At 36.4% G+C, this 13,911-nt stretch overlaps 1 protein-coding gene and 2 long non-coding RNA genes across 7 annotated transcripts in view; 2 read left to right on the top strand and 1 right to left on the bottom strand.

Annotated features, from left to right (window-relative positions):
* Window positions 1–13,441, top strand: part of LOC119871502 — a 44,232-nt gene extending 30,791 nt beyond the window's left edge. The window contains exon 3 of the long non-coding RNA XR_005358132.1: window positions 12,601–13,441. This is a non-coding gene — a long non-coding RNA (uncharacterized LOC119871502). The remainder of the gene's footprint in view (window positions 1–12,600) is intronic.
* The window catches only part of UIMC1 (ubiquitin interaction motif containing 1), a 127,474-nt gene that overhangs the window by 30,980 nt on the left and 82,583 nt on the right, over window positions 1–13,911 (bottom strand). For 4 of the 5 annotated variants that reach the window (XM_038534679.1, XM_038534680.1, XM_038534681.1 and 1 more), the window contains 2 exons: window positions 9,531–9,631; window positions 4,107–4,260 (listed from right to left, as the gene is read on the bottom strand). In XM_038534679.1, coding sequence (XP_038390607.1) covers window positions 4,107–4,260; window positions 9,531–9,631 — 255 coding nt within the window. Of the gene's footprint in view, window positions 1–3,208; window positions 3,561–4,106; window positions 4,261–9,530; window positions 9,632–13,911 lie in introns of those variants that run through there. The other variant, XM_038534683.1, reaches the window with a different exon arrangement.
* Window positions 937–5,637, top strand: LOC102152401. Its single transcript, XR_005358129.1, has 3 exons — window positions 937–1,018; window positions 3,292–3,357; window positions 5,384–5,637. It is a non-coding gene; the product is annotated as an uncharacterized LOC102152401 (long non-coding RNA).

The raw sequence follows: 13,911 nt of genomic DNA, 5'->3' as shown, positions 1-13,911 counted from the left end.
CTATATCTGCAAGAAAGACAGGGGCTGGGAAGCTGGTGAAAAATAAAGACAGCAAACTTATTAAGGACCTGTGATATGCCAGACACATCATACACACTACTAGGCTAGTAGGTACTTTGCATAAATCCTCTAACTACTTTCTCACCCCACGTATAGCCCCATACTCTGTTCAAAGGATACAGGAATAAAGTAAAGATTGGGACAAAGTTCCAACAGGGATTCTCTAATCCAAATTCTTTTATAGGGTCATAGTGCAATTTAGGTTAGCAAGTTAACACTACTAAGGAAGATTAAGTGGAAGCTGTTGTTTAGTGTCTGTTTCCCTTGCTTCCTATTTTATCTAACCTATAGAAGGATAAGGGACCCCCAATTTTCCCATGGGTTTATCCAAACCTATCCAGCCTTCCCAGCTCAGGCTAAACCCACTCTCTCTTAGGCATCACCCCTCTTCACTGCAGCTCTTCTTTTTTCTATTGTACTTACTGTCAGAACCATTCATTTGGTACATTATCATTGACTTTGTGTCATCTTGTAATTAATTTCTTAGGTTAATGTTTATCTCCTCCGTGAGACAACAAGCTTCTTAATGGCAGAAATTCTGTCTTAAACTTCTTTAGTAACACAAATAAGATCTAGCACCATTGAGAAAAAAAAATGTTCAGTAAGTATCTGGATGAATTAAAGTTAAGGAGGAAGGCAAGAGGTGATAGAAGGGAATCAAATTTCTCACTCTAGGTAGACAAGTGGGTGTTGAAATTCATAGTATTCTAGATTTGTCTTTATTACACTCCTGAACTAATTTTTAAAACAAATTTCCCTATGAAAAAGAAAGTGTTGGGGCGCCTAGGAGACTCAGTCAGTTGGGCATCAGACTTGGTTTTGGCTTAGATTGTGATCTCATAAAAAAAAAAAAAGATTGTGATCTCATGGGGCATGAGGTCAGGCCCTGAATCAGGCTTCATGCTCATTGCAGAGTCTGCTTGAGGATTCTCTCCCGCCACCCCTCCCTCCACCTCAGGTGAGCACCCACTCTCTAAAATAAATCTTTAAAAAAAGAATAAGAAAGTGCTACTGTCATTCAGGATATATCAGACATCTTTGCATGGAGGTCGGAGACATCTGGATCAGAGCACCAAGATATATAGCACCAAGAATATACAGGCTCCCAATTCTTTTTTTTCTTTTTAAAAAAATTTTTTTTTTTATTTCTTCATGAGAGACGCAAGGAGAGAGGCAGAGACACAGGCAGAGGGAGAAGCAGGTTCCATGTAGGGAGCCTGATGCGGGACTCAATCCCGGGTCTCCAGGATTACACCCTGGGCCGAAGGCAATGCTAAACTACTGAGCCACCCAGGCTGCCCCAGGCTCCCAATTCTATCAGAAAACATACATATATCTATGTCTGAAAGAGTCCTGAAGACCAGAGTGTAAATCCCATTGAGCAGCATTAGACAGGGTCACTGACCCTTGAGCCAGTGGAATAGAGAACCTGAAAGGCTTTCCCTGAATGACAGTGCAAGTTTCAGTCTCCTTTGCCGACCTGATGGTGTTAGCTTCTTAACAAGTTCAATGAGAACACCTGGTTCTGGTGGTAGAAGTCTGCATTTGGTGTCAGAATACTCAGAAACAAGCCTGAATCAATTTCAATAGCAGGTATTTGGGGCTGTGAGTTGCCCCCACCATACTCTAGTAAGGAAGAACAGGACAAGTATTATATAACTGAAAGATGTCTTTGGACAGTAATGAATACCAAAACCTGCTATTTAACCACAAACTATGAGAGTTTGGTCTCAGAGGTATCAGTAGGAGCTACTTTATACTACCCCTTACCTAATAACTCTGACCAGAAGAAGGTTATCTTTCCTAGAGCTCAAGGTACATTCAGCTTCTCAAATTCATTTATTTTGGGACCTTAATGCTAAGTAAGTTATTGACTCTGATAACTAATTCCAGCTGGGTAAAGGATGTTTGGTGAGATAGACAAGATAGTTTCTTCCTTCTCTGGTCATCAAATGGCCAGCCCCAGAATTCTTTCAGTCACTGGAATTCTCTGCTAAAAAATAAGACTAAAGAACTATGTTAAAAAAAAAAAAAAAAAAAAAAAAAAAAGAACTATGTTACATTAAAATTGCATCTAGAACTCTAGTCCTTCAGTGTTCTTCTACTAAAAGGAGATGAAGACCAGATTTAGGTCTTCAACTTTCATTGTATTTAAAAGGTAACCATGGTATTAAAATGATGCTTAAAAATGATGACAAAATCTATGACCCAGTAATTCTACTACTGGGAATAGTAACAGCCGCTAAAAGTCCTTAAGTGTTTACTGTGTGCTAAGGCATGGTGCTATGCACTTTCCTTAAAATATCTTATTTGACCTCACGAAAATCAAATAAGGTCATTACTATTAATTGGCAAGGTGCATAAAGGGAAGCTAGGAAACTAGCATGAAACCACACATTGGTAAGTGACAAAGATGGGATTCAACCTTAAACTGACTAGACTCCAAAGCCCAACTTTTTTTTACTATCACCCAAACTAGTCATATATGTATCCTTGGGAAATAACCCCAAAATACAACAACTTTAGGAATAAAAGACTCAATGACAGCGGCACCTGGGTGGCTCAGTGGTTGAGCGTCTGCCTTCAGCTCAGGTCGTGATCCTGGAGTCCTGGGATTGAGTCCTGCATTGGGCTCTCTGCCTATGTCTTTGCCTCTATGTGTCTCTTAGAAATATATAAATAAAATCTTTAAAAAAAAAAGGCCCAATGACATATAAGTATAATATGGTAACCTGAAACATACTAAATACATAACAGCTCAGTGGAAGCAATTCAGATTACAGAATAGTATGTAAGCATTAAAAATATTTTTACACATTAACTTTAGTGACATGGGAGAAATTTTATGCTATTAGTAGAAAAAGCAAAGTAAAAAATTTTGCAGATAGTAAGATCTCAACTATGTAAAAAATATATCTGCACATGGAAAGATTTAAATTTACCGCTATAAAAAAAAGGCAAGTTGTAGATCATATATATACTATAGCATGGTCCCATTTATGTAAGTAGTCTCTGACTCATTTTAAGTACTCAATAAATATAAGCAATTATTATTATAATGAACATGTACTACTTTATAATCAGAAAAATCAATGTTTATTTAAATTATAAGCTTAGGTACTAAGTTATATAATAAATAAAAAGTATATTACGTCAGAAAAATTAAATAACATATGCCTTTCTCTCCTAGAAATATTAACTTATAAAATTTTCACAATTATACAATTTCAGAATAAATACTTCTAAGTTATGAGAATCAAATAGGACTGAGAAATGCAACACTTCCAATCATCTAAGGTATGGTTATAATCAGCATATTGGACCACAGAGAGCTGAGCTGATTACTAGTATTCTTGGAGGGTAAAGCCACAGACAGAAAGGCAAGATTGGAGGTGGTAATTCAAGGGCTGTGATGAACAAGCAGATTCTCTTGATCAATAACTCATATTGCACCAAAACCAAGGTTTTTGATGTTCTTTTCAAGAGGTAACCAGTAGTTCCTGGGTGATGCAACAGAGACATATAGAATATGAAATGAAATTAGGGATATATTTTAGCTGCAGTTTTTAGGTAGAATTCCTACACACAAAACCCCACCAACGACTTAATTTGAATAAAAAATGGGCAACTCTTACAACACTGTGTTAACTATACTTTAATTTCGAAAAAACAGGCAACGCTAGAACTTAGTTCCTCAAACTCCATAGGAGTCTCAATATCTGACTATATAAGATGAAATGCAAGGTACAGTTTTGGTTTACAATACACCAAAGAATAAGTTGAAACATTAAAAGATGAAAGATTTTTCCCTCTCCCTTTCTCCTGAGTATGTGCAACAAAATAGCATACCTGCCAAAGTAATAAAGAACACGAAAAGTACTGGAGAATTAAGTAGATAGGAGAAAGAAAAAAATAAATAAATAAATAAACCCAACAACTTTAACTTTGAGGGAGAGTGGTCTCTTTTTCCTGTACTGCATCCATTGTACAGGATTACAAAACAACCATGCAAAGAAAAGAGTTTGATAAATCCAGGTAAGTTTTACCTGTGTCTTGCCCTATCAGCCCATTGCAGTACATGGCATGTCGCTCAATCTTTGTGGGTGGGAAGCCTTGGTCACATAGTGGGCAGGACACCTGGGTACTGGATGAGACTGTAGAAATGGGTATTTCCTTCTCAGCATTTCCCCTGTTATCAACCTGAAGAAAATAATAAATGGTAACTGTAATACCTTTACTTTATAAAATACCTTTTCCCTCAAAGAACTGCAAGAAATTCCATCCCATATTTCATTTACTTTCAGAGACAAAACTGAGGTGTCTGAGTAGCTCAATAGGTTAAACCTCCAACTCTTGATCTTTGGCTCAGGTCATGATCTCATGGTTGTGACACTGAGCCCCACATCAGGCTCTGCGCTGGGCATGGAGCCTGCTTAAGATGCTCTCTCTCCCTCTGCCCAGCCTGGCCCTGCTTCACCCTCAATGTATGCTCATACTCAAATAAATAAATAAATAAATAAATAAATAAATAAATAGATAGATAGATAGATAGATAAAACAAAACAAAACAAAACAAAAAGACAGTATCAGTTTGCCAAATTCATGTCTGAAGATAAGGAGATACACTAATATAGTTTATACTTATTCAGAACCTATGTAGTATACGCTAAACACTCTGCATGTAATACTCATTTAATCCTCATAGTAATATGACAAAATATTAACATAACCTTACTTACACAAGAAGAAAGCACTGTTCAAAACAGTAAAGCAACTTGCCCAAAGTTAGCAAACAAATAAGAGGCAGAGCTGAAATTCAAATCAAGGACTATTTGGCTTCAAAACCTGAGGGCATTCTTCTCTACCAAGCTCTTAGGTCAGTATGCTGTGTCTGCTGTGTTTCAAACAATCTACATTTCAACAGCATGTCAAAGAAACTTTTTCGTATAAATCGTATAAAAGAACTGTGAGCACTACAAGTGATTTCAAACACAAGGAGTTAGGAAACACAAGAGTTCTAAGCAAAAGTAGCACAATTAAAATTTAAGACCTAGGGCCTCAGCTTAGACCAGTAAGACATACTGTATCTTCTGTTTTATTTGTGACTTTTGGATTAAGAGAGGAAATAGAACAGAACTAAGGCCCAAAATTTTTTTTTTTTTTAAGGCCCAAATATTTAAGGCCCAAATATTTAAAAGTCCTTAAGACAATTCTGCTGAAGCCATTCTTAACATCTTCTCTCTTACTCCTCTCAGTGTTTTATAATCACCATTTTTCCTATAGTTTCCAATGTCTAAGAGGCAGTTTTATTTTACCTTTACAGGTCAGAGCCAAGAACTCTGCAATGATTAATTCAACAGTATGTATGAGCACTGCAGCACTTACTACTGCCTAACACTTGCTTCAAAGGACAGCATGTCCTAACCAATCAATGTGAAACTGTCCTGCATAGCCCTGCTTCCATTTAAGAGCAAGGAACACCTGATCTGTTGTTATGCCTTACTATGGGGAAAAAATAAATTCGGTTCTGGTACAAGATCAAAACAAGACCAAAACTGGAATGGGTAGATAATCTGAGCTCTGAGGCAACTGGAGTTTCTTTGATTTAGGCCATCCCTAAAATCTACTGCTTGTGAATGTGATCCAACAAAGGGAAACAGGCTATTTAAATACCAAGTAGAACAGTTTCTACAACTGCCAGAAAATGTTTTCAACTCACCTGCCTTTTATTTAAAAAGACATACTCTGAAAGGGGGGTAAGAAAAAGAAAGTTGAAATAGGAACTAACAGTGATTGAGTTCATTTTCCATACCACGCTTGGCCAAAGCATTTTTCATATCCATTGCTCACAACAAAAAACTGTCAGAGGGATCACTAGCTCTAGTATTACAGAAGAGGAAACTGACGTTTATTTGAAAGGTAAAGTAACCTGCTGATCACAAAGTTAGTAAGTAGACAATCCAGTCTTGAACTCAGGCTTTTGTGGCATCAAAACTTCAGTATTTCTATTCTACCACATTGCAGCAAAAGCAAAAAAGCATCCCTCTACTTTGTTGCTGACCCTGACAGATAATGGGATATTATCTGGTTCTATTCTTCTTCTCTAGAAGGTGGAGAAAGCCAACTGTGTCTGGAAGTTCTAGGTGTTACTTATTCCAAGTTTAGTCACTCAGCTTCCCACAAACCCAGGTTCCTCTGTTCATAAATCTTACAAAGAAAAGTTGTCTTGTGCATACAAAGCCATTTGAACAGAGGGGAGAAAAATTAATATATCCTAAAATTTGCAAGTAGTCTTGAGTTACTGAAAGTTAATGGCAATTGAGCAGTTACTTGGTATTCTAGAGTTCACTAAGCACAGAAACGTTATAGGACATGAATGTCACTGATGCTCACACCCAGCACTATATTCCTTTGTATTTATCACCAGCTCTACAAAATGCACAGAACGTGCCTTCACTTTTAACGTATTAAAGAGGGAGTAGTCTATTATTGTCTTATTGTGAATACAAGACCATTTCCAATTACATTCACAGAAAACCCAGAGGTTTCTGAAAATTTTTATATAAAGTTAAGATCTTTTTCAGCACCATTTAAAAGTTCTATTTAAATATTAACTACAATAGAGGACCTTCAAGAGGAAAAAATATAAGCGAAGCAGCTTTTATTAGAACCGTGAAGTCACGGATTCAGTCTCTGAAGAGCTGATTCTACTTCTTTTAAAATACTATATAGTCATTTCTCAAAAGAGGTACTTGGACACTGAATCCTGATCTCTTAACAGTTAGTCCTTACCTTCTGGCCTCAAAAGAAACCTCACCTCAAGAAATGAACCAGCTGAAAATAAAAGTATGCCCTACCAATCACCAGCCCTCAGTTCCTCCCCCAGTCAGTTTATGTGTAGATTAGAAAGCTCTTTAGATCTTTCCTCTCTTTCCTTAGGGCTCAAACAGTTTATTTAACCAACTGACTAAGCCAACTGTTTGATTCTGAATAACTTCTATTAACTTTTCTGGAAAAGAAGATCTCTAACTAAGGGATTATCTCAGGCAAGATATTCAGAAAATATTATTTCCAAAGGAATCGGACCACTGCAGGATATCAAATCAAGAAGGATTATAGTTCTGCCATGCTATTCTAAATAACTCAAATACTGTTGAACATTCTCTGTCATTAGTAAGCTAATATCATTGAGCAGCCACAATACATTACAAAGCAGTAAAATAATAACTGGTTCCACATGCATACTTGTGCCAAATCTCTATGTGTTTCATATTCTTTATCTAATTTAATCTTCAAAGCAATCCATTAAATAAGTTATTTTTTATCTCCATTTTACATATGAAAAACTGAAATTCAGAAAAGCATTCCTCTTCTATACTCCCTTAATGCCCTAGGGATCTTTCTATCATTTTACTTGTCAGACCACATTATAATTTTCTACGTGTCTGTCTCCTCCCGTACCAAGAACTTTTGAGGGCAGGAACTTTTTTGTTGTTGATCTTCGTGCCTCAAGAGTCTAAAATGAACAACTGGTACACAGTATACAAACTATAATATGTGTCAAATATATGAAGTGAATAAAACAATTAATTTGCCCAAGGTCATAAAATTAAGTGAGGGGGTTGGGATTCTTCTAATTCCAATGCTCAAGGTCCTTGCACTACACTATATCACCTTCCAATAAATAAGAAATTTTAGGACAAATGAGCTTATACATAGATTTCAAGATCAAGAGTCAACACCCATTATGATACAATCTTTGTGTTGTAAAATGTTCAGATTCTACCTTTCTAATAAGTGACTTGTAGCTAGAAAGTGATTATTTAATGACTTAAAAACTTCAGTATCTCTATCATCTTTTATTTTTTTTATTTTTTTTTTAAATTTTTATTTATTTATGATAGTTACACACACAGAGAGAGAGAGAGAGAGGCGCAGAGACACAGGCAGAAGGAGAAGCAGGCTCCATGCACCGGGAGCCTGACGTGGGATTCGATCCCGGGTCTCCAGGATCGCGCCCTGGGCCAAAGGCAGGCGCTAAACCGCTGCGCCACCCAGGGATCCCTCTATCATCTTTTAATGGAAACAGAATTCTAAGACTATTTACAGATATCCACAGATACAAGCAAACAGTAACACTGAAAAGAGGACATTCAATGTGAAAAGGGCCATACAATTCCATCCATGTGATGTGTAGTGGTGCAGACATATACACTATAAATTCTAAATAGGGTTCATGCTCTTTGCCCCAAAGAACCGTCTCCTTTGCAATCATGGATGGGTAAGAAATCAGCCTTGATTAACAAAAGGATTGTAGGGCTTCTTCTATTAGCAATAATCGCACCTCGGATAAACCTCATTGGCTATAGTACTGCCACTACGCAAAGCTTGTGGGGCTTCTTCTGTAGTTAAGATGACTATGTTAATAACACTCTGTTCCCCATCCCCACTTAGAAGGCTTTGGTCCCACCTTGGGAAATCATTTTGACATTATCTAGCAGAATCTGTCCTCAATCACTGTTGCAGAGAGTGTCACCATCTTCCTTACCACCACTGGCATCAGGGACTCTTGGTCTGTCAGTGGTGACAGATCAGGTTCCAGGGAACTATGCAGCATGCATGATTCATGAAACCAGAATTTCTACCCAGTTACCTGCAATGCAGAGACTAGGAAAGGGATCTACCTTCTATTTTAAAAACTGTTTTAAAAAAACCTAGAGCATAAAAATAAGAGAATTAAGACTTTATTTTTAAATGCTCTGGGTAAGATGGCATACCAATATTTATTTCCATAGAAAAATGTGTTAAATTCTCAAGCTGCTTTTCAGAACAACTAATTTTAAAGATTCTGAATTCTTTTATAAAATTCTTAGTAAACTGTTTTTTCAGACTCAATATGATAGATATACATTGAAAATCGTAATCAGAAGTATGAACTTGCATCAACCACCTCTATATGTTGTTAGGAAAGGTAATACAGCAAATAAAAATCTGCTTATTTTTTCATGCTACTATCTTAACTTCGCATTTCTGATCATATGTAGAAATTAGGGCTGAAAGTTTGTATAATATAAATATAGTGACTTTCTCCAAAATTGTTCATTTCTGTTACTTATCAGTAATATAATAGAAAATATCCCAGACTTCAGAGATCAATCCATGTTCAAATTCTAGTACTACCATTATTAGCATTTTGAATATGAATGAATGACTCAAACAACCTAAGCCTCTGTTTCCCTAATCTATAACAGAAATAATAAAGCACAGTAAGAATCAAGAAATGGTAACTACTCCTATTTTTAGAAACAGTGCTGAACTGAACTTAACTGTAAGAATCCCTCTCTGACATAAGTGTCCCCAAAACTACAACCTTCTGTCACCTAAATCTTTTCAGCCAAGGTCAATGTTGCATCAGAGAGAGGATTATCAGCAGAAAGAAAACACTAAGAAAAACTATAGAGAATATTTACCTCCTTATCTGCCATTATTATTCTTACTTCATCCAGGATCTCTCTGCTACTTGGAGAGACTTCTCTTTCAAGGTCAAATGTTTCAGAACTTAGCTGTGTCTCTGTAATTTAAAAGGTTAAAAAGTCATTAAGTTTCATTTTGTATTTTCATAGTTTAAAAAAAAACAAAACAAAACACTTGTTTCTCCTAAAGCTTAGTGTTTAATGTTAATACTACAGTAGTAATACAGATCTAAAAAAAAAAAAAAAATACAGATCTAGTTTGTTTCTTCTTAAAGCTTTAGTGAGGCATAATTTATATACTACAGAATTCACCCAATTTTCAGTACATAGTTTGATGAGTTTGGGCAAACGTATATAATTTATATATGGTATTTTTTTTAAAGATTTATTTCAGAGAGAAAGAAGATAGAGAGAGTGGGATATAGGGGCACACAGAGAGGGAGAGAAATAATCTCAAGCAGACTCCCTAGTGACGAGTGAGCCCAACCCAGGGCTCGATCTCATAACCCAGAGATAATGATCTGAGTTGAAATCAAAACTCAATGTTTAACCAACTACACCACCTCAGCGCCCCAAAAATGTTTCATCTTGACTGTGGTGATTGTATGGTATAAATGATAGCATGTATAGGGTGTCTGGGTGGCTCAGTCACTTAACCGACTGACTCCTGATTTCAGCTCAGGTCGTGATCCCAGGGTCCTGAGATCAAGCACTGCATCAGCTTAATGCTGGGCGTGGAGCCTGCTTTTAAGATTCTCTCTCTCCATCTCCCTCTGTCCCTACTCCCAATCCCCTCTTCCACTCTTAAAAAAAAAAAAAAAAAAAGAAGATATAAAACATTTCTAAGCACCCCAAAAAATTCTTACGTACCCCTCTGCAGTTCCCCAATGTCTGGCTCCTTGCAATAACCAATCTATATTATGTTCTCTTTTCTAAAATGTCACATAAATGAAATCATATATATAGTGTGCCATCTTTTATGTCTGACTTCTTTCACTTAGTATAATGTGTTTGAAAAGCAACCATGTTGTTACATGTCAGTAGTTCATTCCTTTTCACTGCTGAGAAGTAGCATTCCACTGTATGGACATACCACAATTTGTTTATCCATTCATCAGTTAATCCATTAGGCTTCTTTTCCGCATAGTTCTGGTTTTAAAGTATATTTATTTTGACAGAAAACAAAAACATGCTAATGTGAGTTCCAAAGTTAAAGGGATGATTAGAGAAGACAAAAAACCAGAATAAATAGAAAATACATCCTAGACAAAGATATACCTTTCTTTAATATATTCTTTAGGCTGCATCTATTCATTCAACATGAACTCAACAAATATTTATGAACAAATTCCAGGCACCATACAGGCTACAAGCAATATGGAGATGTAAGATGGTGTCCCTCATAGTCTAGTTAGGAGTCAGCAAACTATAGCTCATTTGTTTTTGTAAATAAAGTTTTATTAGAACATAGTCAAACTTGTTTTTCTCTTTATTCTATGGTTGCTTTGTGCTAAAAGGCAGTGCTGAATAGTTTCAACGGCAGAGTTGAGTGGTTTAGTTCACAAAACCTAATATATCTACATAGTCTTTTATAGAAAAAGTCTGCCAACTTCTGGTCTAAATACCTATCACTTAATATAACAAACGAACAGGGATGTCTGGATGGTGTAGTCAGTTAAGACACCAACTCTTTGTTTCAGCTCAGATTATGACCTCAGGGTCATGGGATCAAGTCCCACAGGCAGAGTCTGCTGTGATTCTCTCTCCTTCTCCCTCTGCCTCTCCCACTCATGCTCACTTTCTCTCTAAAATAAATAAATCTAAAAAAAAAAAAAAAAAAAAGGACAAAAACTATGTCAAAAAAGGACAACAAATCTGGAAAAGAAACTAGGAATATAAATCCAGTAAGTTCTCTCTTATCTACACTGTACACACCATACATCTGATACTTCTGCGCTTCACAAATACAATGAATGGCCTATGTTGGGCAAATAAAGTACCTATAAGATACTGAGGTATCTTCTCAACATCAAAGAGAGATTAAATACATTTCTACTGTTAATTCTATTTTAATATTTTATAATTTTTTTTGAAAAATGAATACACACATGCACACACACAGATTCTACCACCTTGGTGGAAAAAGGCTAACAGTGCATAAACTTCAGAGTCTTCTTTCTCAGGAATCCGCTCTACTTGCTACATAAGATGCTCCTCAATTCATGAATCATTTAATAAAACCAATTAAAAAAAAAAAAACCTTCTTTGTCAAGTATCCCTGAGAGATACTACCAAAAAAGACATTTATTTAGGTCTGTTAGAAAATAAGAGCCACTTGTTGTTTGCACTACTACAATAATAAGTCTTTAAGTTTTCTGTGAATAGTTGAAATAGTTAACTATGAAGAAAAGAGAGCGTTAGCTCCTTAGAAATAAACAATGCGGGCACCTGGGTGGCTCAGTCGGTTAAGTGTGCCTTTGGCTCAGGTCATGATCTTGGTGTCCTGGGATAGAGCTCCACGCTGAGCTCCCTCTGCTCATGCTCTCACACACATAAATAAAATCTTAAAAAAAAAAAAAAAAAACACAAAACAGTGCTAGGAGCACACACCATGTGGGCATAAGGCTATAATCCTCCTTCTTCAACAAAGTAACTCTAAAAAGATGTTATAATTTTGAGTATCAGATCCCTGGAACTTTCAGAAATGTAAGACAAAATAGATGGACTACTACATTCAATCTGCATTTCACCCATTTAGAACACACAGAGAATTCAAATTTTCTGGAAAATTTAGATTTTCTAAATTATATAGTATATATTTACAAAGAGATTCAAGAGTCTGGCTCCATGGAAAAGTAGTTATATTTTTTAGCAAAAGGAATAGTAATGTTACAGAGATCTTTTACAATCTCATTTAGAAGTGGTTTTTGTCAGCAAACAGTTGGGACTTAATAAGCAAGCTAATGACAGCAAGTTATGATCATAAAAGTTACCTAACCTTAGTCCTGAAGGGTCTGCTTTTTCCCCCTCTCATTAACTAGGACTTTCAAAATTATTGTATTTACAGGTTCCTCCTTGCAAGATCCCTGGGCAACATCACAGGCCATCATCCCAAACAGACTGAGTGACTTCCTAACAAGATGGCATAAGTCACAATCCAAGATGGGGACAAAATTTTCTTTTCACAAAGATAGCACAGCATTCTTGAGTGCTCCTGCTAAAATCAGAGCACTTGGTAGTGGAGTCTCTTAGTATCATTAGGCAGTAATCCAAATACATTTTATACAAATTAAGAAATCACTTTCAATAAAAAGCAACATAATTAAACTTAAAAATAAGTAAAGAAAGGCCTTTATGATGCTGCCAAATGTTTATAAATGTTTATAGGTCTTTCCTAGAATGTGTACACTAAGTTTATTAAGTCTCCATAGAAAAAAGTTGAAAGAAATCAAAATAAGAAAACTATGTGTCTTTCTCACCCTGACAGGTTATATGAGACTTAAGGAAAAATTAGGCATGACTTATGGTAGCATGAGTTCAACACTTACTGCCTAAAGAGTTTAAACATTGACAGGAGCCCCCCAATTTCATATGAATGAGGTTACTGATACATATAATGGACCCCACTTTTAAGGAAAGCAAAAAAGAAAACATAAGCTAAAACTAATTCCTTAAAAAGTAGTGGCTTAAATCACAAAATAGGGACGTCTGGGTGGCTCAGTGGTTGAGCATCTTCTTTGGCTCAGGGCATGATCCTGGAGTTCAAGGATCGAGTCCCACATCGGGCTCCCTGCATGGAACCTCTTCTGCCTATGTCTCTGTCTCTCTCCCTCTGTGTCTCTTATGAATAAATAAATAAAATCTTTTTAAAAAAATCACAAAATAATTCTTCATTTTACATAATGATTCAACTCAAGACTTAGACAATGTATCTTAGTTCATTTAAAATTATTTTGTGCTGGGCACCTGGGTGGCTCAGTCTATTAAGCATGCCTTCAGCTCAGGTCATGATCTCAGGGTCCTGGGACCTACTCCAGCATTGAGCATTGCTCAGTGAACAGCCTCTCCCCTTCTCTGCCCCTTCTCCCCACTGCTAGTGCACTCTCTCTCAAATAAATAAACTCTTTAAAAAAATAAAATTATTTTGTGTGGGGCATTTGGGTGGCTCAGTTGGTTAAGAGTCTGATTTTGGCTCAGGTCATGATCTCAGGGTTGTGAGATTGAGCCCCGCATCAGGCTCTCCACTCAGTGTGGAATTTGCTTCTCCCTCTCCCTCTGCTCCTCCCCTTCATGCTCTCTCTCAAATAAATATATATATAAAATCTTTTTAAAAAAGAAAATTATTTTGTTATCAAGGTGGAGGGGATGGGCAAAATGG

This window comes from Canis lupus, chromosome 4 (assembly GCF_011100685.1).
Source record: "Canis lupus familiaris isolate Mischka breed German Shepherd chromosome 4, alternate assembly UU_Cfam_GSD_1.0, whole genome shotgun sequence".
Lineage (NCBI taxonomy): Eukaryota > Metazoa > Chordata > Mammalia > Carnivora > Canidae > Canis > Canis lupus.
This window is presented reverse-complemented; position numbering and strand designations above follow the sequence as displayed.